This window comes from Danio rerio, chromosome 21 (genome assembly GCF_049306965.1).
Source record: "Danio rerio strain Tuebingen ecotype United States chromosome 21, GRCz12tu, whole genome shotgun sequence".
Classification (NCBI taxonomy): Eukaryota; Metazoa; Chordata; class Actinopteri; order Cypriniformes; family Danionidae; genus Danio; species Danio rerio.
Window position 1 is genome coordinate 3,988,219 of NC_133196.1, and position 27,017 is coordinate 4,015,235.

Below are 27,017 nucleotides of genomic sequence, written 5' to 3' on the forward strand. Positions count from 1 at the left end.
GCACACGCACATACATTGCGTAGACACGCAGGCAGACACACACACACACACACATAGCACAGACAAGTAGAGCAGACACACACACACACACACACACACATAGGGTAGAGAAGCAGACACACACACATAGCACAGACACATAGCGCAGACACACACACACACACACACATAGCGTAGAGACGCAGACAAACACACATAGCATAGACACGTAGCAAGACACACACGCACATACATAGTGTAGACACGCAGGCAGACACACACACACACACACACACACACACACACACACACACACACAGCACAGACAAGTAGCGCAGACACTCACGCACAAACATAGCGTAGAGACGCAGGCAGATACATACACACACACATAGCACAGACAAGTAGCGCAGACACACACACATAGCATAGAGACGCAGACACACACACACACACACACACACACACACACACACACACATAGCGCAAACACACACACACACAGACAGACAGTGAGAGAGACACGAGGCTGTGGTTATGAAGTGAGTCTGAAGTGAATGGCTATACTTCATTACACTCGTGCACACGTTTCAAAACATGTTAAACTTGTAAAACTCACTCTTGATCACGTCTGATGATGACTGATTATTCTAGCAAACTGAACAGACCTTTTATTCCCGGTTGCTTTGCGCTCGTCCTGTCTTGTCAATATGAGTAGATGCATTACTATGGAGACATGTTAATGCGCGCAGCTGTCAATCAATATTGGTGGACGGGGGGAACGCACTCCTACAGTACGCAAAGTTGCGGTTGATCTGAAAACCGCTCCAATTGGTCCACCGTTTATATGTTGTTAAATTTGAAAAAAAAAAAAAAAAAAGGACTGGGTGTGTTTATTTCATCCCAATATGACAGTATATGCACTATACTTACACACATGTCTGTCCAAACAGCTAGAAAAGTAGATTTTTCACCATAGGTGCCCTTTAAAATCCAGTAGCTTTTAGTTTTCTCATAGCTTTACCAGTGAGTGGTTCAAAAGCAAATGAGAAGAAGGGGGTGGAGCATGTCAGATAATAGAGAGCATTTGATTGGTCAGAGACTTCAAACTGTAGTATACAGTGACGAAAGTAAACTGCAAGCTTTGGATGTTTAAATCTTCTAAATGTGAATTTTGTCGCTGTGTTGGAGCACACTAGCTTATAGATATCCTCGAAGATTACTATACTGATTCTAACATCTAAACAAGTTTATTTTAATTTCATAGGACCTTTAAATATGAATCATTATTGGTGCGTTGTGCTGTATAATGTTGTGTAGTGTTCAGTTATAACAGTGAACACACACACATACACACACACACTTGGGATGTTTAAAGTCTTCTGTGTACTTTGTTCTGGTGTAAAATAAAGACACATTCAGCGTCTGCTATCAGTCTGAGCAAACACTTTCACACATGAGAACAATCTCTATTACACCACACACTCTTTAAACAAACTATTAAAGTCAAGCCTTTTACTTTTGCAGCCATATACAGTGTATACTCAGCAGCCACTTTATTAGGTACACCTGTCCAACTGCTCGTTAACCCTTATTTCTAATCAGCCAATCACATGGCAGCAACTCAATGCATTTAGACATGGTCAAGATGATCTGCTGCAGTTCAAATCGAGCATCAGAATGGGGAAGAAAGTGGATTTAAGTGACTGAACGTGGCATGGTTGTTAATACCAGACCAGCTGCTCTGAGTATTTCAGAAACTGCTGATCTAGTGGGATTTTCACGCACAACCATTTCTAGGGTTTACAGAGAATGGTCTGAAAAAGAGGAAATATCCAGTGAGCGGCAGTTCTGTGGGCGCAAATGCCTTGTTGATGCCAGAGGTCAGAGGAGAATGGCCAGACTGGTTCCAGCTTATAGAAAGTGAAAAGTAACTCAAATAAGCACTCGTTACAACCGAGCTCTGCTGAAGAGCATCTCTGAACACACAACACGTCCAACCTTGAGGCGGATGGGCTACAGCAGCAGAAGATCACACCGGGTGCCGCTCCTGTCAGCTAAGAACAGGAAACTGAGGCTACAATTCACACAGGCTAGAAATGTTGCCTGGTCTGATGAGTCTCGATTTCTGCTGACACATTCGGATGGTCGGGTCAGAATTTGATCTCAACAACATGAAAGCATGGATCCATCCTGCCTTAAATCAACAGTTCAGGCTGGTGGTGGTGGTGTAATGGTGTGGGGGAGATTTTCTTAGCACACTTGGGTGTATTAGTACGAACTGAGCGTAATTTGTGTCAACGCCACAGCCTACCCAAGTTTGGTTGCTGACCATGTTCATCCCTTTATGACCACAGTGTACTCATCTTCTGATGGCTACTTCCCTTACAAAAGGGGGTCCAGCCCAGTACTATTGAGGTGTACCTAATAAAGAGGCTTGTGAGTCTAGTGACTTAAAAAATGAAGTCAACTATTGCCTTTAAAAAGCTACAGGTTTACGTTTTTTTTAACAGTGAATGCAATTTGCCTAAAACAATTACATATTGAGAATATTTTCTCTGTCAGACACAATGACAGCAGAAGCTGTGCTAACACTGTGTGCTAAAAAAAAAAAAAAAAGTTTCCTGTTCTGAGCTGACAGGAGTGGCACCCAGTGTGGTCTTCACCTGCTGTAGCCCATCTGCCTCAAGGTTGGACGTGTTGTGTGTTCAGAGATGCTCTTCTGCAGGTTTTGGTGAGCCTGTGTGAATTGTAGCCTCAGTTTCCTGTTCTTAGCTGACAGGAGCGTTACCCGGTGTGGTCTTCTGCTGCTGTAGCCCATCCACTGACTGGATATTTCCTCTTTTACCCTTAGAGATGGTTGTGCGTGAAAATCCCAGTAGATCAGCAGTTTCTGAAATACTCAGACCAGCCTGTCTGGCACCAACAACCATGACACGTTCAGTCACTTAAATCCCCTTTCTTCCCCATTCTGATGCTCGCTTTGAACTGTCTCAACCATGTCAATGTGCCTAAATGCATTGAGCTGCTGCCATGTGATTGGCTGATCAGAAATTTACGTTTACAACAGTTGGACAGGTGTACCTAATAAAGTGGCCAGTAAGTGTATTTGCATAAATATAAAAAATTAAGTCGGCTTTTAACTTTTAAGACTGTAAGCGAAAAGTTAAATAACATGTATTTTTCAGTAACACTACTTGAAGGGAAGTTCATAAAGCTGTGTTCACACCAGATGCGGAACCGCGGATAAATCACGCCATTTAAGTAAATAGTCGCGTGAACATTTGAGTTTGCTCGCTTCATTCGTGTGTCAAACCCCGCTTCATTCACACATCAAATTCACTTCAGAACAGACGCGGATTGGCATTATAGGCAGGGCTTCTGTCTGCCCAATGATTCTAGCTTTGTTACTAAATGGTGAACATGCATTTTATGAAGAAAATAACTGTTTATGTGCTTTATGAAGGCTGTAAAACAGCGTTGATACGTTTAGGGTTGTGTCTGAGTCCACTCAATTCTTTTCAGAGGTGCATCCAGCTCTATGAGCTCATAAACTCCTCCAGAAACTGAACCTAGTTGATGGAGGCTTTCAGCGGGGCTTCTAACTGATTCAGTTTGATGAACTTTTTGTTGGTGTCGGCTGAAGGATTTCCCCCAGGACACCTACAACAGGCGATACGTCACAATCACGCCCCCACAAGAGCAAGCTCCTGATTGGTTAACGCAGCGCGAATGACCACTGAAGTTCAGATTTTAAACACGAGCGGTTTGCGCGCTAACAGCAAAACGCTCCATTTGCGCATATCGCGCTATTCGCACCTAGCCATTCGCGCTATTCACTCCACACCATTCGCAGCACGCCATTCGCGCGTTTGCATTGACTTAACATGTAAATCACTCCCGCTTGATCCCGTTCCGCGTCTGCTGTGACGCAGCATTAGACTAAAACTACTCATTAAGTGTCATTCGCTCACTTATGTCATTTTAAATGCAAAAATGTTTTATTTTTATATTTATATACATCGTATATCCAATGTCCATCGGGAGGGTGCTATCGCAATTCGACCTGTCAGACAAACGCCGCTCAGTTTAACGTTAATTTTGCAGAATTACTGTTCTCATCACTGGGTGACAAGCTGTTATAATACGCTGGAAGCATTGTTTAAATAATATGTAATCAATATAACTTCTCTCTAAGACAACAACAAACTCTTTACCGCATCGGATGTCATTCCCTTGCTGTAAATGCTAGCGCTCACGTTTTTTATTTTCTGAAACCTTGATGTGCGCACATCCTGATTATTTAAAAACCGATAATTCGCCCACAGTATATGTCAGTGACCTACACAGTTCTATCCAAACACCTTTAATAAAGTTGATTTTCATCATAGGTGCCCTTTAAATTTCATTCTGTATGGTCTTACAGTCTTAAATATATCTCTTAGAAGTGTGCAGATACCCTGAATAAACTGACTTTGACGTGTTCTGGAATGTGAATAGTGAATATCGTGTTTGATTGTTTTCTTGTTGAATTCTCCTGTAGTGTGTTTTATTGTGGGGATTTCTGCGTCTCAGACTGCTGTGGTCCATTAGTCAAGAGCCCGAGGCTCAGTCTGTGCGCTGTCAGACACATTCACTCATTTACACTTGACATGATGATATCCGGAGGGAGAAAATCCTGCGTGAAATGAGACGCATTCAATAGGACCAGAACCGTCTGAGTGGCTAATGGAAAAGCCCTAATGAGAGCCCAATTAATCTTATTTCTGGCTGCAATGATTTCAGCCCAATTGTGCTCATTTCCCAGCAGTGTGTTCAAGACTGCTCATTAGATTAAAGCCGCTGTAAACACCTATTTCGAGAATTGCTTTGTTTGCAATCATTTATATTGATTGTGATCTGATTTGTAATTTAACGATGGGATTTTATCTCCGCTTTCTGTGCGTGTATAAGGACCAATAAACGGTATTATATTAAATCATTGAAATTGATGTCAATAACGATGAAAAGCTCTTGACTTTTTACTCTATATTGATCTAAAAGCGGGACATTTGGAGGCGCAGTCGGTAATGCTTTCGCCTCACAGCAAGAAGGTTCAAGCCTCAGCTGAGTCAGTTGGCATTTCTGTGTGGAGTTTGCATGTTCTCCCTACGTTCACGTGGGTTTCCTCTGGGTGCTCTAGTTTCCCCCACAGTCAAAAAATGCGCTATAAGTGAATTGGGTAAACTAAAATTTATAAGTAATTATGAGTAGGGCGGGAAGTTTCGGGAGTCTCCTGGATGCCCACAAACGAGCGATAATCTCGCGCCTCCCTCCTGGTCCACAAATATGTTGCGCACCCTTCTCACCCCTCCCCACCGCATCTCTCCTCGCTCTTCAGACACGTCGCGCGCACCGTGTCAAACACCACCAAACCACCACCCCCCGACAGCTAAGCGGGACTCTGCAAAATAAACCCTGAAACTCTGATCAATGAGAGGAAAGTTTACTCGCACATGACTTGTTTTAGCTCTTTTGGTCCGTTTAGACACTTTGCTGTGTGAAATCGAACCGCACCAAGAACAAAGAGCAACAATGTAACAATTGTAATCCCTGTTTCGGAACAACTGAATCAATTCACAGGTGTGAAAGCACCCTAATGCTGTGTTCACACCAGACGCGGAACGCGTGGATAAATCGAGATATTCGCGCGTAAATTGCCGCGTGAACATTTGAGTTTACTCGCTTCATTCGGGCGTCAAACCCCGCTTCATTCGGGCGTGAAATCCGCTTCATTCGCGTGTCAAATTCACTTCAGAACAGACGCGGATTCGCGTGATGAGCAGGGCTTCTGTCTGCCCGGTGACTCTAGCTTCATAGCTAAATGACTAACATGCATTTTTTTAAGAAAATAACAGTGTTAATGTGCTTTATGGAGACTGAAAAACAGTGTAGATACGTTTAGGGTCCTGTCTGAGTCCACTGCATCCTTTCAGAGGAGCATCCAGCTCTGAGCTCATAAACTCCTCCAGAAACTGAACCTGGATTACGGAGACTTTCAGCAGTGCTTCTGACAGAATCAAGCCCAGTTTGATGACTTGCTGTCGGTGTCGCCTGGAGGATTTGCCTCGGGACACCATCAACAGGTTCTACGTCACAATCAAGCCCCCACAAGAGCAAGCTTCTGATTGGTTAACATGGCACGAATGTCCGCTGAAGTTCAGATTTTCGAACTCGAGAGATTCGGCAAACGATCAATTCGCCTCGCGCGTATCGCGCTATTCGCACCGCGCCATTCGCGAAATTCTCGTCATTCGCTCTGCGCCATTCGCGCCGCAGGATGTCTATTTGTGCGTTTGCATTGACTTAACATGTAAATCACTCGCGCTTGATGCGCGTTCCGTGTCTGGTGTGAACGCAGCATAAAAGTAATGTGTGTGTGTGTGTGTGTGTGTGTGTGTGTGTGTGTGTGTGTGTGTGTGTGTGTGTGTGTTTGTTTGTGTTTGTGTGTGTGTGTGTGTGTGTGTGTGTGTGTGTGTGTGTGTGTGTGTGTGTGTGTGTGTGTGTGTGTGTGTGTTGTGGAGTCAGCAGAGGTCAGAGATCTCCAATCCTCATTAAAGCTGTCCAGCTCAATCTACTGATAATCAAAAACTCTCACGCTCATCTGCTGATGTGCTTTCTCACACTCTTCTGTGTTTCCCTCAGCTGTCATCTTCAGTGTGCATGTGTGTGTGTGTGTGTGTGAGTCATACTGTCATTACAATCAACAGCTGATATCACAGCACACACACGCACTTCTGTCACACATGAACACCTTTTGTTTACATTCTTTGTGGCTGATATGCAGAAGTCCACCAATGCTGCATTTGTTTTGATTATAAACTGAATTTACAGCATCATCATTACTCGAGTCTTCAGTGTCACGCCATCTTTCAGAAGATATTATAAGATCAAGATTTCATCATCAAGAAATATTTCTGATTGTGATTAATGTTGAAAATAGTTTTGTTTCTTCATATGTCGGTGCACTGTAAATATCTGTTCTTTTAACAAGTGTTTTCAGTTTATTTACTGGTTGTGAATTGCATTATGGGATGTTGATCTCTGCTCTGTCCACTTTTGATGTTGGAAATTTAACTCTACAGTTTAACAAAGTAACTTTTATTAACATTTTAGTAATTTTTAATAATATAATGTATGAGAAATAGTGTTGTAAAATAGCAAAAAAATGCACTGTCAGTGTTATTACAAGGTTGACGCGTAGCCCTTCCGTTGGCGTCACTGACGCGTACCTCTCAAAAAATGTAACTACACATCGCAATGACGCGTAGCACAAGCTCTGTGATTGGTCTGCTTGGGAGCGCTGACAAGTCAAGGGTGGGACTGAGAGCCGCGCGAGCAGCACGAGCCCAATGGAGCGATTGTTTACAAGTGTGGAGTCCCGTGAAGGAGCTCATGATGGAAAGTTTTGTTTTGTGTTTACCTCATAGTTAAAGTCTGCCGGTTCCTGCCTCAAAATGAGCGAGTTTGAGCCACTTGTACATCCAGGAAGTGTTTAGGAAAAGCAAAACAGCAGCGAAGAAACTCAACAAAGAGGAACATTTACACCTCACTGCCCACTAGCGTTTCGGAAGTGTTAATGCAGACCAACAGAGACAGCGCGCATAAGTATAAATGCACAGCTACGCGCGTTGCATGCGTCGTGGGTTACACCGGTCACTTGACGCAGAAGTATAAATCAGGCTTAAGATAAATGAAAAAATAATATGATTTTCTACAAGTGAAGCATGAGCCTTCATTGCCTTGCATCTTATAAATGCAACCAAGCCTTAAAATTACATTCTAGACCGCCCCCTAAAACAGGGGTTTTAAACTTTTAGGACACGCGCCCCTTCTAAGTTTGTCCAATTTCACTCGCGCCCCCCCAAGCACCCCTCCCTAGAGCCAAAATTACAATGCATATGCAGACATCATTCACATATTACTTGTTGCGTTTAAAGTGCTTAGCGTTAATTACGTTGAAACATAAATATACATCTTACCTGGTTCAGTGTGATGGCTGAGACTGTTTCTGTGAGGACAACATGCTAATCTGTGGTCGGATTCCTGAAACGACTAATTGTAAATCATCACCTACTTGCTTTCGATGTACGTACATACGAAAAATGCTGCTCCACGAAGCCAAGTTGGCAGAGCCCTGACAGTGTGGAGTCGAAGATTGAGTATGTTTACAGTACATGGGCAACAATACAATTTCAATATGATTAAGACAATACTCTTGATTAAGAGTCTACCATGTAAATGGCACTTTTTAAAATTTATTTTATTTATTTTATTACCTTAATGCGACTAAAGTCATAACTGAACTAAACAGAAATGGAATTAAGACATGTGCAGTATGCAGATATTAGTGGCATTATTGAAGTAAACACCCCAAGCAAACTATTACCGTTATGTTGGACTTTTCAACATATTTTCCGACAAGATCCACCCACGTGGCTGTCAGTAACGGACTGCACACACACACATCGCAAAATGCGGAAGTTTTTTTTTTTTTTCTTCCATTCGACGTGCGGTATCAATAAATACAACACTCTTCCACCAGTCCTTCATATTCGCATCAAATATCCCAGTTTGTCATGGGGGCATGAATGAAATGTTCATGAGTAAAAGTTAAACTGCGGAACTGCAGGTAAAGTCAAGAAATTAAAGATGAAACACCAAGAATTGCATTAGGAGACTTGTGACTTCACGCAAGAAATGTAAATAGGTGACGCAACAATCAAAAAACACTTCACGTTATTCTATCATTGTCTTATTCAGATTAAGACAAATAACTATTACAGATGTCCATGTAAGCGTAGTCAATAGCGTCTTCCAAGTATTTGAAATATCCAGAAGGGCACTTTTTTTTGTCAGACGGCTCAATGCTTTGACTTTCATTCATTCACTAGTTTTAAAAAGCACTCGGTCCATTGTTTTTGTGTATGTTTCACTGGAAAGCATAAACTCTACAGGTGCCTGATAGTTAGCTGTGGAGCTAATGATAATCATATTACTCCCTCTAGTGAACGCATAAAAATCGTCATCATATTTTACTCTAGTGCGCGCCTCAGAGTGCACGCCTCAATGTCTCCCCCCCCCCCCCCCCCCTTAATAGGTGCTGGTGCCCCCTGGTGGGGTGCGCCCCACAGTTTGAAAACACTGCCCTAAAGTATTTATAACTATATTAAAAGTTATCTTGTTTAAAAAAAAATGTATGAAGACTCCTCTATCCTCTATCCAATATATAAATATTAGACATATTTATTCTTTTTCAAATATTTCCCATGTGATGATTAACAGAGCAAGGACGTTTTTTACAGTATTTCCTATTACATTTCCACTTGTGGAGAAATAAAGTCTTATTTCTTTTAGTTTGGTGGCTCAGTGGTTAGCACTGTCGCCTCACAGCAAGAAAGTGGCTGATTCGAGTCCCAGCTGGGTCAGTTGGCATTTCTGTGTGGAGTTTGCATGTTCTCCCAGTGTTGGCGTGGGTTTCCTCTGGGTGCTCCGGTTTCCCTGACAGTCCAAACACATGTGCTATTGGGGAATTGGGTAAACTAAATTGTCCGTATTGTATAAGTGTGTGAACAAATATGTATGGGTGTTTCCCAATACTGGGTTGCAGCTGGAAGGGCATCAGCTGTGTAAAACACATTCTTGATAAGTTGGCGGTTAATAAATAAAAGGACTAAGCTGAAGGAAAATGAACGAATAAACATGATGAATATTCGCACAAAGGATTCATTGACAGATCACGGGTGGTACAGAGAACAATTGCTAAACCAGTCAAATGATCTTAAATACCAGCAGCTCTGCTTTTGAAGGCGTAAGACCGTTGCGTGTTATTATGGATGTGTGCTGGTAAGATGCTGCTGCTCCAGTTGTAAATCCTCTTTGCTTGGACACGATTCAAGTAGTGACTTAAAACCAGATTATACTCTCTCTCTCTCTCTCTCTCTCTCTCTCTCTCTCTCTCTCTCTCTCTTTCTATTTTACCTTGAGACTTCATTAGGTAATGTGAAGCTCAGTGGAAGGCATAAGTATAAAGTGTGAAGGACTCGAGGGCCTGTGCTTCATTTTAGTGAAGCATTTTTTTGTGGGATTATTTGTCCTTTAAGTCGTGCACGAACTGAAGACTTGCACAGTTACATTACTTTTCTCCTTTGTGTTGTCAAGTTGTTCTGTTCAGTTTGTACATGTAAGTTACTTTGTCGAGAACTTCATCTCATCATTTCATTTCTGAAGCGAGGAAAGCTGATTTAAATGCCTAAGAACAAGTTTAATACAGATTAAAACATTTCTCCAAGTCATCAAAACAATTTGAAATGTTTTAGTATTTTAACAATTCTGACGTTTTCACCCCCTGAAGTAGTTCTGAAGCAGTTTTTATTTTAAAACCATTTTAAGGTGAATATTATTAGCCCCCGTTTTTAAAATATATTTGTTTTGGATTGTCTGCAGAGCAAACCACTGTTATACAATGACTTGTCTAATTACCCTAACTTTACCCTAATTAACCTAGTTAAGCCTTTAAATGTCACTTTAAGCTGAATACTAGAATCTTGAAAAATATGTGCTGTTGTCATGGCAAAGATAAAAGAAATCAGTTATAAGAAGAGTTAAAGAAACCATTATGCTTAGAAAAGTGAAGAAAATGTTAAGAAAATCTTTTCATCAAACTGAAATTGGGGTAAAAATATACAGGGGGGCTAATAATTCTGATTCCAGACGTATAACGACTCTACTAAATATTATTCTAAATAATATAAATAAATATTGTTCTAAATAATTATTCTAACTATATAGTCATTCTTAAAGATTGTTGTTATTAGGGTTTGTGTCACTAACTTCCTCTTTGCCCTGCCCGCAGCTCCCTTGCTCCTCCCTCACACTGGGCCGGTTGCTATGGAGAGCTCATCGGTGGCGTCAGCGTCGTCAGAGGCGGGTAGCACACGCTCGCAGGAGATCGAGGAGCTGGAGCGCTTCATCGACAGCTACGTGTTGGAGTACCAGGTGCAGGGACTGCTGAGCGACAAGAACGAAACAGACCCCGATGTGGACAAGACCCTGTCCCACACCTCACAGGTACCACGTTATATATACTGATACTGTATTATAGCCCATTTCCGCTGAGTGTTATGGTACGGTTTGGTATGCTTTTGTGGCTGTTTCCACTGTCAAAAGGTACCAAAAAAGCGAATCGCACTGTAGCACTTTTTGGGTATTCTTTCGGAGGGGTATCGAACACGATGAAATGGTACCAAAAGGCGGAGCTAAACATGCAGCTGAACGCTATTGGTTTACAGAGAAACATCAATAGCTCGTACACAAGCAGGAGAATGAAAACAAAGGAAGCGCTATTTTTAAATACACAGCAGAGACATTACACCATAATGATATATACATTTAATAACAAGCCATGGTCAACCCGAGCTTAAACGAACCTTGTCGTGTCTTGATGAACAACCACAAAGCCAAGAAGAGCAGAATCTACCATTCTCGTGTACGCTCGCAGCATGTTTATATTTGAAATAACAAACTTCTTGAGCCGATTAAAATCATGTGCTCGTGATTATTGAAGCGCTTCTGACATCTGATCCTTTCAGAAATGGACAAATGACGCGTGACGAGAGTGACATGTAAAAAAAACAAAGAAGAAAATGATTCTTTCAGCAGCCTGAAACATGATCAAACTGCCATATTTAACTATCATCATTACCTTCTGGACTATTATGAACTCAGAATGAAGAAGTTAATTTCTTACAGAGTTTACATGTGCTGGTCAAGATTAAAGATACAGATGAGTGGTTTGCTCTGACTGTGGGCTATACTATGATCCAATCCCAATTCTACCCCTTAGCCCTTACCCCTACCCCTCAATTTTGCGCGTGCACGCCAAGGGGAAGGGAGGTCCCAATTCTCTTTAGCTTGAAGGCGTAGGGCTAAGGGGAAGAGGTGAAAAGCTCTTCGACGAAGATTTTTCAGGACCACACTTGAAACCAAGGGGTAAGAAAATTTCCCAGAATACACCATCAACAGCGGCAGTATTGCTGAACGCGGAAATAAGGAGATCCACAAATTAGTATTTTTTTTGTCATTATTATGAATTTTTATGACCAACAAACATATGTTTTAACATATTCATGACCGCGTTCGTGTTTTACCCTCATGCTTTAAAAAAACCACAAAAAAACGCAAACTTTCGCGATCTATAATCCCTATTGATAACTCCTGTACAGCAGTCCCACAGCATTCTGACACTCAAATACCCTGTCAGTAATGTCTAGTGGCTGTCAATGAGCTTTTTACAGTGTCTGCTATAATGTTAATGTTGTTTTTGGTGTTTTTATGTAGATGAATATGGCCACTGTGTAAATACTCAGTGCAGTTACGATCTTAATGCCACATTAGATCGTTATGATGACATAATACATGCCTTCAGTCGTCTCCTGAAGATAAATACCAAAAAATAACACAACTGGAATCACTACAGCAGTCGCCATTGTCTGATCTCAGAGGAGAAGCAGGAGATCGCGAGGACATATGATGGCGTGTGCAGGTGCTGTAGTGCTGTCCTAATTCTTAGGGGTAAATTTTGAAGCCCTTCCCCGTAACCCTCGGTTGTGAGGGCCAAGGGAAAGGGGTAGGGGTACAAAAATAGAATTGGAATTGGGCCTATATGGTCTGTGTTGTTTTTGAACCCATATAAGGACTGAATGTCTGCTGTGTGTAGTTTTTCTGTTTTTCAAAAGCAGAAGAGGTGAAGAGGTGGTCTCAGTCGCTTTTAAACGAACCCTGGAGTGTTTCGTTTGTGGTGAGAACATGATCCGACATAAAAACAGACCCAACCGCAAAAAGTACTGCGCCTTTTTGGACTAATCCAGCTGCCATAGTCCGATGTGCTGTCCCATCTTATGGGATGTAGAGGAAAAATATTTGTTGACTTCGCTTTAACGACAGAGAGAGAGAGGGAAAAACATTACCTAATGGATCGTTGGTAATATTTCCGGAAGATGACCATGCTGCAGTTTAGCTAAATTAATTCATACGACGTGCAATGCACCTTCGCCATCTGCAATACATTAAAACATTGTTTTCCAGCCGCAGTTCTTTCTCGAAATGTATAGTTTGTCTAAAGTGATTTATATAAACTATGTAGTATACTGTGAGCAGGGATACAGTCAGCCAGCTTAGTCGTAACTGCATAGTATAAAGCGACTTTCTGTGTCTGCCGGTTCGTTCACTTGCGGGAGTTCCATTGGCATTTTCCTGCACATTAATTCTGACCAATCGCAAAGCTGTTTAGGAAATACGTTCAATAACATCTGGCTATTGAGTGATGTGGATTTTGTCACATGACTGCATTTTGGTTCTTTTCAACTGGTTCAGACCAAAGCAATCAGTGTGGTGTGAAAAGGACCCAAAAACGGCAGAAAATGGTACAATGCATCGTGTGTTGCCCTTGCTGACCAAACTAACTGAACCATAGATGTGAAAGCACTCTTAAAGCTGGGAATATGTATGATGTATGAATATAGTGAATGATTTTGGATCTAGCCTTAGCCCCACACCTCACATGTTAGGGTGCTTTCACACCTACACTTTTGTTTCGGAACCTGTCTCGTTTGCCCAGTTAGCGTGGTTCGTTTGGCATATGCAAAACCACCAATCGTGCTCGGATCCGCACCAAAACAATCGCTCCGAGATCGATTGAATGAGGTAGTCTTGGCTCGATTGAAACGAACTCTGGAGTGGATCGATTGCAGTGAGAAAGCAATACAATTCGAGCGCGGTTATATCACTGTGTTTTATGGATATGTAATAGGCATACGGCTAAATAAGGAAAAAATTAAGAGCAGGGTGGAAGGTCATTACAGAGATCCAAAGTCTCCCGGATGTTTCGTTAGTCTCCTGAAACTGCACAGAGACTCCCAGGTGCCCGCAAACGAGTGATAATCTCCCGGAAATCGCGCATCTCCCTCCTGGTCCTCAAATACGTTGCGCACCCTTCTCACCCCTCCCCACCGCATCTGTCCTCGCTCTTCAGACACGTCGCGCGCACCTTGTCAAACACCAGCAAACCACTACCCCCCCCCCCCTGACAGCTGAGCGGGACTCTGGAAATTATCTCTGAAACTGACCAATGTGAGGAGAGTTTACTCGCACGTGACTAGTTTTAGCTCTTGTGGTCCAGTTAGAAACTTTGCCGTGTGAAAGTGAACCGCACCAAGAACAAAGAGCAACACAGGTTTGAAAGCACTTTTAAACTACAACAAAAAAAAATGTCCAACACCTGAAACTATTTACAGTAAGATTTTTCTTTCTCTCTCGCTCTCTCTTTCTCTCTGTTTGTGTGTGTGTGTCTGTACATGTGTCTTTTCCTTCAGTGGACAGAAGACTGCAGTGATAAGATTGACGGGAGCTGGTCATCTTCACGGGGAAGAGGCTCATCCAAACCAGTGAGTTTTTTGTTAGGGTCTGAATGACTTTAGATTTTTGGTGGTTGATTTTCATGTTTTCAAAGTCGAGTCGATGTCGACTATTCGCTCATGACGTCATCAATAAAACACAAGATGCACATTTGAATTCATCTTTATTTCTGTAGTGTCAAAGCAGCTTAACGTGGAAGCTCTAGTAAAATGAGAATGTGTCAGTCCAGTTTTCAGAGTTGAAGTTCAGTTTAGTTTTGTTCAGTGTGGTTTAATTTTCACTGCTGAAAGTCCAAACACTGAAGAGTAATCCATCGATGTGCAGCTCCACAAGTCCCAAACCAAGCAAGCCAGTGGTGAAAAACAAACTTCCCCAATTAACGAAAGTGAAGGAAACAAATCCTCAAGAGAAACCAAGCTCAGTCGGGCATGACCATTTCTCCTCTGGCCAAACTTCTTTAAATGTTTAGCAACACGCCACAATTTGCTATTCATTTACAGGAAATATATACACATGCTGTTTGACAGCTCATAACACGTTGCAAAAACAACGCAACATTACCAATGACAAATTTTTTTGACTATTTTGATACTTCAGCTCATCCATCGACATGATTTCTGCCAGAGTCCTGCATGATGTAATGAAGACCACAACTCCCATGATTCCACACTCAAGTCACCATCATCGCCAAACTACAAATTAGTTTGTTGTGAAAAGACGCCCTCTAGTGGCCACAATGTGAGTCATGCGAGTGACATTTTAATCCTGCCTTCATGTCAGAAAACTAGGGCCAGGCGGAATCTGCGGACTTTTTTTGCTATTTCTGCGGAGAATTTTGGTATTTTGGTTTCTGCAGAATTATTTTGGGAGTATGAGAACTAAAACCTTAACCAGTTAACTCCACGAACCCTGTACCGGGTTTATTTACACTTAAATACACAGTATTCTGGATACCCGAGCTGGGTATTGAACATTGGTTCATCTTCATATTTTTCATATCTTGCCGGTGCTCATTCGGTTTTAGCGTTCTTTTTACTGAATTATATTCACATTTTAAACAGTTGCCGAATGAATCGCGGTGTTTCAATGGCGTAGAAGTGAAAACAATACATTTATGATCATTAAGCAGCCCCAGATAGCACAGACAGCTGTCATCTCTTACCTTATGCTGTGTGCTTCAGGGCCATTTCTCCTCTGTTTTTGAGATGATGTGCATAAGTAATCCTTTTATATGTCTGATGTGGTCCAAACACAGTGAATTATGTTTGATCAAACAAAAGAATAGTGAAATATGAAAATGCTTTTACATTTGGGTTGGCAAATTCTAGGCGGAAATCCCAAAATAGCAGCAGAGTTTAACTGGTTAATTTATGAAATAAAAAGTAATACATTTTTAACTTTTATTTAATGTTTGTAATGCAAATCCAATTAGATTAACTTCATTTGGTAAACAAAGCAAGTCTCTCATAATATCTCTACTAAAAGACAGAAAATATTTCTGTACACACTGCATTGTGCATAAATCAGATGAACATTTTCATAATAGTCAATAATATTACTGTGATTAATTTAAAAACTCAATAAATATACATTTACACACATTTACTAAAGTAAATAAACAGAATTAATGATCGGCTGGAAATCAGAAGTGAAACGATGTCATAGATGTTGGCAGGATTTTTAATTAGATATTACTAGAGCGTGTGAATTGGATCAAATGATATGCATGGATAAACAATAAATTAAGCAATATTCCATTTATAATTAATTGTTTTGCATTTTGCATTCGTGGTGACTCGCATACGGTTCGTGCGACGCATTACTGATGTTCCCTCATTAGTGACACTGGAGCAGGCTAAAGCTGTCAGCCATAAGGGTAATCTGTGTGTATATTAAATATTAAAGCGGGCAGACGTGAGAAGGTCAGATGCCCTGCCTTCTGTGCGTGTGTGATGGGTGTGTGAGAGATCATTGTGAACAGCACAGTGACGGTATTGTAGTCTGAGGTCATGACCTCTGCATCGCTGTGATGATGTCACTCAATCCCTGCTCTGAACGTTTTCACTGATGTCATGTGATGTAGTTCTGCACATGCTCGGTAGAATCTGATGAACTCGTTTCGAATGAGCTGAAAGACTCATTTGCTTTACGTGTGCAATTGAGCATCCTGCTTTTCTCTTAAAGCTTGTAAACATTTGGTGGTGGGCGACAAGGCGGCGCAGTGGGTAGAACGATCTCCTCACAGCAAGAAGGTCGTTGGTTCCAGTCCCGGTTGGGCCGGTTGACATTTCAGTTTGCATGTTCTCCCCGTGTTGACGTGGGTTTACTCCGGGTGCTCCGGTTTCCCCCACAGTCCCAACACATGCGCCGTATTTGGGTAAGCTAAACTGACCATAGTGTATGTGAGTGAATGCAAGAGTGTATGGGTGTTTCCCAGTGATTGGTTGTGGCTGGAAGGTTTGTTACAGGCTGTTGTAGACTATATCACTATTGTGAACTCTATGCCAAAGCTGAGTGGCCTTCTCTGTATGTAAGACAGTACACCCACTGGATGACTCTAGTCTACAAGGCTCTTCTAAGTCTGGTGCCTTTATACCCAAGTTCCCTTCTTTATAGGTCAAAAAGCCAGTGTGCCCTACGTTCAAGTGAACCTTATAATTTGACTGTTGCAGGGTTCGAACTTAAATGTGGAGGCGAGCCTTTAGTTAATCTGAACTTTAGCGGACATTCAAGCCGCGTTAACCAATCAGGAGCTTGCTCTTGTGGGGGCATGATTGTGACGTATGGCCTGTTGTGGCTGTCCCAGGGATCCTTCAGCCGACGCCGACAACAGTTCATCAAACTGGGCTTGGCTCAGTCAGAAGCACCGCTGAAAGCCCCCGTCATCCAGGTTCAGTTTCTGGAGGAGTTTATGAGCTCATAGAGCTGGATGCACCTCTCAAAGCATGTAGTGGACTCAGTCACGGCCCTAAACGTATCAACGCTGTTTTTCAGCCTTCCTAAAGCACATAAACACTGTTATTTTCTTCATAAAATCCATGTTAGCCATTTAGCTATGAAGCTAGAGTCACCGGGCAGACAGAAGCCCTGCCCATCACGCGAATCCGCGTCTGTTCTGAAGTGAATTTGACACGGGAATGAAGCGAATTTGATGCGCGAATGAAGCGAGTAACCTCTAATGTTCACGCGGCTATTTAAATAGTGCGATTTATGCGCGCGCTCCGCATCTGGTGTGAACGCAGCATGACAGTAAATATGACATTTTTGTTAATTAGTAAATAAGTATTTATAATAGTCTCCAGAGGGAAACGGTAAAACTCTAGGCAAGGCAAGTTTATTTCGATAGCACATTTCATACACAGTGGCAATTCAAAGTGCTCACATAAACAGGAATAAATGTGTTAAAAAGTGTGACAAAATAATATAAAAAAGACATAATGCCATCTGCGGGATGTAGCACAGTGCTCATTCAGTAAAGGCACAGCTAAACACACGTGTTTCAGTCTTGTTGTGAACATACCTAATGTTGGAGCACATCTGATAATTTCTGGAAGCTGATTCCAGCAGCAGGGGGCGCTGTTAGTAGCTGAAAGCCGATTCACCCTGCTTTGACTGAACTCTTGGAAGTTCAAGTGTATTTGATCCTAAAGTGATCTGTTGGGTTTGTATTCAGTGAGCATATCTGTAATGTATTGAGCTCCTAGGCCATTTAGTGATTTATAGGGCAGTAATAATACTTTCAAATCTATTCTGAATGTAACTGGGAGCCAGTGTAGAGACCTGAGGACAGGAGAGATGTGCTCAGATTTCCTGGTTCTAGTCAGAATCCTGGCGGCAGCATTCTGGATGAGCTGCAACTGTCTGACTGTTTTTTTGGGAAGGCCAGTGAGGAGTCCATTACAGTAATCCACCCTACTGCTGATAAAAGCATGAACAAGTTACTCTAAGTCCTCACTGGAAACAAAGCATTTAATTCTTGCAGTGTTTGAGATGATAGTGTGCTGATTTACTAATTGCTTTGACATGACTACTGAAACTCAGATCTGATTCCAGAAACTCCTGGTGTTTCTTTAAGTCACAGGAATCGATCTATACTTGTTTTATATTGTTCAAGTTTTAGATTAAACCATTTTAGAATAACTGCCACTGTAATTTTTATTTAAAAAATAGCTTTTTCTTTATTTTTGCTGATTGAGAGGAGCTAAAATGCATCCTAAAATCTGTAATATTCTTAAATTTCACATTATCTGTAAATTGGGTTATTAAATGTGATGTTTTTTCTTCTTTACGATGCGATTTAGACCTACTTTGACTTAATATTAGAACTTATTTTCAGAGAATTCATATCAAATGTTTGGGTTTTGTTAGTATTGACCATAGACTGTAAAATATATGGATGTAGTGTCCGTGACGTCACCCATAGGTTTCTAAAGAGCGCAAAAGAAGCCACAAGTAGGCGCGGCTAACTGCCGCCATTTTGTTAGCGCGTCATCACACCCACAGCAGGATACCAAACAAGGGCAAAAAGGCGGAGAGTGGGCGGAGCTACAGACACCTGCTGGCAGTTTGCTTGGACCTGGTTCAGACACACTTTACTTTAGGAGAACGCTTAATACTTTATCACCTGCGACTCGTTTGTATTCTGACCACCTGTGCTTGGTTTAGACCTTTAAAAACACTGCTGTAATACACTGAGCCACTAAACATTGTTCTTATGACGTTTTTCAACAGGAGGAAAACGCAAATTACTTCCAAACACTTCAGATATAGTCTGTGTCAGTTAATGTAAGACTATTGATGAAATCCAGCATGACACTGTATGACAACGCTTCAGACGACTGTTCTAGAGCCTACAGCTAATCAATCTGTCAGATTCTGGAGTGCATTACAGCTCTAATATAAATTTAAACGATAAATGATCTTAAATAAAACAAATACACGTATAGAGATGGTATATAAGTATATAACTTTACTCACATGGGAAACGGAGGCCACGTGAATGTTTTGTGAGCACAATTATGTGCACTCAGCATGCCAAGCCATCTAATAGGAAACAAGTCCAAAAGGCAGTTGACTGTGTAAAGCCATATAAAACAACACAGAAATAGATAAATATGCCGAGTTCAGTGGCTAATCTGCAGGATTCAGCTGAGGTGACGTGACGGCGACCAGTGAGACCTAGCTGTCACTCAAGTGGCCACGCCCTTAATTATGCAAACTTGATATAACTTAATATAAAGGAAACAGATGAGTTATAAAAAAATTCACCCCCTCACAGTTGTCATTAAGGGTAATATTAGCTGTATTAAACAAAATCTTTTTTTGTAGCAGGCTGTAAACACCTTTTTTTCTGCTGTAAAGTTGGCCATTCTAACAGTGGGCTCAACTGAAATTTGCTCTATTATGGAGCCAGGAGCGGCCACGACTAGCGGAATTTCAGATGAATTTCAGTTTTAGTTACTTCCGTATTGGCTTCCTGAGGGAGAGCGGGAGGTTGCTGCTTGGTATTGACATAAACTTGTATATAAAAATAACTTGTAATCAATGAAAATAAATTGAAACTGAAGGATGAGACTGTTATTGTTGATCTTGATCACGGTTTATAACATGTCCAGTAGATGTTGAGTGATTTCATGAATGTGATTGGATGTGTTCTGTCTTTTAGGATGATTGGGAGCACAGCAGTAATGGCAGCACTGGTTCTAGACCCAGTTCAGGTTCTCGACCTGGTTCTGGTTCCAGATCAGGCAGCAGAGGACGAAACAACCAGTTCAGAGCTCCAGCAAAGGTCAGGACAAAAACTCTATATTGATGCCATCAGGAAAACAACATCAACCTGTTAAAGCACTGACAGTGTTACTGTGTGTGTGTGTGTGTGTGTGTGTGTGTGTGTGTGTGTGTGTCTGTGTGTCTGTGTGTCTGTGTCTGTGTGTGTGTGTGTGTGTGTGTGTGTGTGTGTGTGTGTGTGTGTGTGTGTGTTAGAATGGAAACAGAGACGGTTCTTTCGACATCCTCGGGACAGACATTTGGGCTGCGAACCTGGACAGTCACGGGTGAGTCTCACATGCACGCAGACACAAACACAGGTGCATGCGCACGTATACAGAGACACAAACAAACACACACATGCACACAAGTGAAGACACAAGCAAACACACTCACACACAAACACATGCACACACAAATACACATCAGCAAACACACATTTGCACATGAACGCACAAGGAAACACAGACATGCACAAACACCAAACACACAAAATGCCAACACACAAACAAGCTTACAAGCGCGCAGACACAACCAAATATGCACACATACAAGCAAACCTGCGCACACAAACAAACTAAAGGAAGCAAACTAATACACATGCAGGCGCACACAGACAAACACAAGGAAGCAGACACACACACACACACACACACACACAAACAAACAAACACACACACACACACACACACACAAACAAACAGGCATGCACACACAGACATAACAGTGGTTTGCTCTATAGACAATCCAAAACAAATATTGCTGAAGGGGGCTAATAATATTGACCTTAAAATGTTTGTTAAAAAATTAAAAACTGCTTTCATTCCAGCTGAAATAAAACAAATAAGACTTTCTCCAGAAGAAAAAAATGTTATCAGACATACTGAAACATGTGAGACATGTGAAAATGTCCTAAATCTGTTAAACATCATTTGGGACATACTTTAAAAAGACAAATTCACAGAAGGGCGATTAATATTAGCCCCTTTCACACAGTGATACCGGTAAATATCTGGAAAATTTCCGGAACGACTTTACCGGTATATTCAAACAAGCGCTGTTCACACAGACGAGGACGTTTCGGAAATTTTCCGGAAAAGAGCATTCACGCATCCATCCCAAAATACCGGTAAATTCTGACATCATTCACCACAAATGAGCTTTAAACGGCTGCGCTTGTATTTGTAAACATTTGACTAAATTACAAACTCTGTGGATGATCAATATTGTGAACAACTTTCGCAGGATCACTTTCGCATGTCGAGATGTTCATAATATGTGCGTGTGCAGGCGCTCACAGGCTGTTTCACAGGCACACGCAAAGCTTGAAGGTAAACAAACAATGGCTTATCATAAGCATCTCATCGATGATTATTTACACAGTTGGCATAAAGAAGAACATATAAACGTGATCTGACTAACTTCTAGCAGCTAAATGTGTCTGGAAAAATATTCAAAGGTTTTTATTTTCACAAACCGCGCGGACGTAAATGTGTCTGACTGTTGTGATTGGCTAAAGCAGACGTCTCACGTCAGCACGTTCTAGACGTGCACGCGCTTATTACGAGAATCTTCCTTCTGCATTCACACAGCGCAGCATTCCGGCAAATTGCTGGTAATGTTACAACTTCTCTTTCCGGAAAATAGCCAGAACGAATTTACCGGTATTTTTAAAAAGCACCTGTTCACACATACAGACCTTTCCGGAAAATTGCCGGCAATTTTCCGGAAAGGTCTGTATGTGTGAAAGGGGCTATTGACTTCCACCGTATATACTGTACAAAATACTTATCATTTTACAGTGTCATTTTGACAATAGCAGTTTTGTTTTGTATTTAGAACTTGCATTGTTGCTATTATTATATAGCCATAATTATAGCTATTATTACGAAATGTGATGTGTATATACATATGCATTTTAAATCACAGTCGCATGTTTGTATTAGAAAGATCAGAGAATATATGTTCATCTGCTCTGGTGTTTCTGCTTCTGCGGTGCTGACTCACGGTCTAATTTAAAACTCAGACTAAATTGAATTAATGAGGCCGTCAGCTACTGCAGCTTCTTTGCCTGTCTTTTTATTAAAGCTAGATGGTTTTAATATTAGTCCTGTAAGCTGTGTACAAACACATGACATCAATTCACTTCTAAATTGAATATGTTGTTCGAAAGTTTGAGCCTGGGAAGGTATTTAAAAATGTTTATTAAAATCTCATCTGCTCACAAATTTGACTGAAAATACAATAAAAATTAAAAAAAATCTGAAATAGTTTTAAAAACCAAAAAAATGGATTTCTATAGGAATATATTTAAAAATTTAATTATTCTTGTGATTTCAAAGCTGAATTATCTGCATCATTACTCCAGTCTTCTGCATTAAATTATCCTTTAGAAATCTTTCTGATATGAGAATTTGATGTAAAATAACTATTTGTGCTTGCGATTAGTTGTGTTGTTCACATTTTATATAATATGCTCATGTTTTTTTATTATTATTAAAAAATTATAGATCTGTGCTGTGTAGAAACAAATGATATTAATTTTCTATTGGGTTGACTATATCATTCAAAAGTTTGAGAATGGGAAGGTATTTAAAAATGTTCTAAAATCTCATCTGCTCATAAATTTGACCAAAAATACAATAAAAATGGGGAAAAAATCTGAAATATTTTTACAAACAAAAATAATAATTTTCTATGCAAATATAGTTAAAAGTGTAATTTATCCTGTGATTTAAATGCTGGATTTTCGGCATCATTACTCCAGTCTTCTGCATCACATTAATCTTCAGAAATATTTCTGATGTGATGATTTGACATAAAATAACTATTTATGCTTGCGATCAGTTGTGTTGGTTCATATTTTATATAATATGTTAATATTTCTTTAAATTAAAAGATATTAGATCTGTGCTGTGTAGAAACAAATGACATTAATTTTCTACTGGGTTGACTATATCATTCAAAAGTTTGAGAATGGGAAGGTATTTAAAAATGTTTATAAAATCTCATTTGCTCATAAATTTGACCAAAAATACAATAAAAATTAGTAAAAATGTGAAATATTTTTACAAACCAAAATAGTGGATTTCTATAGGAATATATTTTAAAGTGTAATTATTGCTCTGGTGTAAAAGCTGAATTTTCTGCATCATTACTCCAATCTTCTGCATTACATTATCCTTTTATGATGTGATAATTTGATGAAAAATCAATATTTATGATTGCCATCAGATGTTGATTCATATTTCATTTTTCATTTTTTATGTTTTTTTTTTTAAAGAAAAGCAGCATTTCTATTAATTATAAATGTCTTGTATAGTGTAATACAGCACTTTTTTTCTGTATTTTTCAGTGTGTTTTCTGTACATGCACTGTGCAAGTTCTCAATTATAGTGCTGTAATATGTTTAGGGCACTATATCATCTTTCAAGCTCTAGACTTATTCAGCGGATTTTAGGACGGGAAAAAGAAAATGTGCCTGAGCTAATTGTGGTCTCTACAGAGATTTGAGCTTATAAGCATGTCTCCAGTTTCTGGAGATTAACAGAGTTTCACAGTGCTCAACAGAACAATAACGCACCCTTTTCAATTTTCTGCTAAAAAATGCTCTGAATGACAGCTTTTATTTGAAAGTAGGAGGAAATGTTATTAGTCGTTCACAGAAAAAAGACAAAGATGGCCATGAGAATACTCACAATGCATTTAAAGTCTGTGTTTAAGTAAAACAAGATTTTTTTTCTGTTAACTAGGCCTACTAATAACATTTCTTCTCAATTTAGTATAAAAGTTATGTCATTTAGATTATTAAATAATAATAATAATTAATTAATTATAAAAAGGTGTCTTTATTTTCAATAACAATGAGTAGAAATGCTTATTCTAAAAAAAAAAAGAAATGCTTATTATCATGAAATCGTGCTTATTAAATTCTATATCAGACTTTTTTTTTTAATAAAACAACTTAACATTTTACTCAAATACATACCAAATAAAACTAAAGACAAAAGATAAAAAGAAAAACATTAAATAAAATACTATATATACACATATATATATATAGTCAGAATTATTAGCCCCCTTTGAATTTTTCTCTTCTTTTTTAAATATTTTTCAGATGATGTTTAACAGGGCAAGAAAATTTTCACAGTATGTCTGATAATATTTTTCTTCTAGAGAAAGTCTTGATTGTTTTATTTCAGCTGGAATAAAAGCAGTTTTAAATTTTTTAAACACCATTTTAAGGACAAAATTATTAGCTCTTTTAAGCTATATTTTTTCCCGATAGTCTACAGAACAAACCATCGTTATACAATAACTTGCCTAATTACCCTAATCTGCCTAGTTAACCTAATTAACCTAGTTAAGCCTTTAAATGTCACTTTAAGCTGTATAGAAGTGTCTTGAAAAATATCTAGTCAAATATTGTACTGTATGTACTGTCATCATGGCAAAGATAAAATAAATCAGTTATTAGAGATGAGTTATTAAAACTATTATGATTAGAAATGTGTAGAAGAAATCTGCTGTCTGTTAAACAGAAATTTGGGGAAAAAAATAAACAGGGGGTGAACAAAAAAAAAAAAAAAAAAAAAAAAAAAAAAAATATATATATATATATATATATATATATATATAATTTTTTTTTTCCTGTACTAAAATTGTTATGATGATTAAATATGATATTTTCATTAACATGGTTAGTTGCTGCAGTCAAAGATAGCGGTTGAAGGCAAAATTATCATTCTTGTTTAACAGAGAAAGAAAACGTTTTACAGTATCTACTAGTAGATTTGTCTCCTAGAGAAAGTTTTTATTTAAGTTTGGCTGGAATAAAAAATAAAATATAAAATAAATAAATAACCAAAACTGACATGGTCAATGTAATGTAATGTAAATTTTTTTATTTATTAGTTATAGAAAAAAACACTGTAGTCCAATAATTTGCCTAATGAACCTATTTAAGCCTTTAAATGTCCCTTTAAGCTGATACACTCGTATCTTGAAAAATATCTAGTCAAATAATATGTGCTGTGATCATGGCCAAGATAAAAGTACTTTTGTTTTCTACAATAAACGGCTAAACAGCACTTGGCAAATGTTAAATGTAAAAAAATTAAGAGCTCAAATGTAGTTGATATTGTTACCTTTAACTGTATGTGTGGTCTGTGTTGACAGCGGTGCGACGTGGGACATGCAGCCGGAGAAGCTGGATTTCTCTCAGTTTCACCGAAGGCCTTTCAGAGGAACACCGAAACACCTGCCGCACATCGACAGAGAGGGGTGAGGGACACTTTCACATCACCAACACTGACCTCAGATCAGACACATAAACACATACAAACCCATACCTGTCAACACTCCTGTTTTTTATGGGGTTCCCGTATTTTACCATTCTATCAGATCCATCCTGTGGATTCTTAAAGTGACGCCTCTGTTATACAGTATAATCAAACCAAAAATCTAAATGAGAGATTTATTCTTTAATCATTCATTCATTTATTCATTTTCTTGTCAGCTTAGTCCCTTTATTAATCGTATGCAGTATGTCTGGTGTTTCCGTCTGATCCGCGTCCTTTGGAACCTCCAAACATTGACCACACGTAAAGCAAAACTGCGTTAAGCAGCTTATGTGTTTGCCACAAAACGGGCAAAACATCCCTCGACCACAGTTCATTTTCGGTCACCATAAACTATTTGTGTGTGGTACATTCCGCGTCACTCCCGGTGTGTGGTACATTCCGCGTCGCTCCCGGTGTGTGGTACATTTCGCGTCGCTCCCGGTGTGTGGTACATTCCGCGTCACTCCCGGTGTGTGGTACATTACGTGTCACTCCCGGTGTGTGGTACATTTCGTGTCACTCCCAGTGTGTGGTATATTCCGCGTCACTCCCGGTGTGTGGTACATTCCGCGTCACTACCGGTTTGAGGTACATCCTGTGTCACTCCCGGTGTGTGGTACATTCCGCGTCACTCCCGATGTGTGGTACATTACGTGTCACTCCCGGTGTGTGGTACATTTCGTGTCACTCCCAGTGTGTGGTACATTCCGCGTCACTCCCGGTGTGTGGTACATTCCGTGTCACTCCCGGTGTGTGGTACATTCCGCATGTGGTACATTCCGTGTCACTCATGATGTGTTGTACATTCCGCATCACTCCCGGTGTGTGGTACATTCCGCGTCACTACCGGTGTGTGGTACATTATGCGTCACTCCCAATGTGTGGTAAATTCCGTGTCACTCCCAATGTGTGGTACATTCCGCGTCACTCCCGGTGTGTGGTACATTCCGCGTCACTCCCGGTGTGTGGTACATTCCGCGTCGCTCCCGGTGTGTGGTACATTCCGCGTCGCTTTCCGTAAGGAATCTGTAATTGTAAATGTGTTTCGGGGCTGGTAAAAGTGTTTTGCGTCTCGTTATTTTTTTTCTAAAATGTAAATTTGTTTCGTCCTTGATAAAATAGTTTTTCTTATGTATTTGTGTCTTATGATAAGTAAAAATGTTTTTCAATATGTAAATTTGTCTCGAACTTTGTATAAGTGTGTCACACTTTGTAATATTGTTTTGCACTTCCCGGCCACTGTAGTTTCATGTTATTTTTTTTGTTGTATTTTTTGGGCGGGGGAGTGTATTCCTTATTTTCACATCCCAATGTTGACAGGTATGCTACACACTGAGTGCAAAACCAGCCACTTTAGGGGCTGTTTACCTGAACTAGTTTGATTTAAAGCCGTCCTGCTTATATATGTGCATTGATTGATGCTGTTATAAGCGCTGCAGGGCAGCTTTTATAACAGTGTATAACAGGGTGTGGCTC

General features: G+C 40.1%; 1 protein-coding gene across 7 annotated transcripts in view; it reads left to right on the forward strand.

Annotated features, from left to right (window-relative positions):
* Nucleotides 1–27,017, forward strand: part of ctif (CBP80/20-dependent translation initiation factor) — a 133,610-nt gene that overhangs the window by 22,525 nt on the left and 84,068 nt on the right. For all 7 annotated transcript variants that reach the window (XR_012397074.1, XR_012397076.1, XR_012397075.1 and 4 more), the window contains exons 2-6: nt 10,874–11,088; nt 14,391–14,462; nt 20,099–20,221; nt 20,416–20,486; nt 25,378–25,482. Coding sequence is in view for 4 of the 7 variants with exons in the window: in XM_073935696.1 (XP_073791797.1) it covers nt 10,909–11,088; nt 14,391–14,462; nt 20,099–20,221; nt 20,416–20,486; nt 25,378–25,482 (551 nt within the window). In the remaining 3 variants the exon portion in view is untranslated. The remainder of the gene's footprint in view (nt 1–10,873; nt 11,089–14,390; nt 14,463–20,098; nt 20,222–20,415; nt 20,487–25,377; nt 25,483–27,017) is intronic.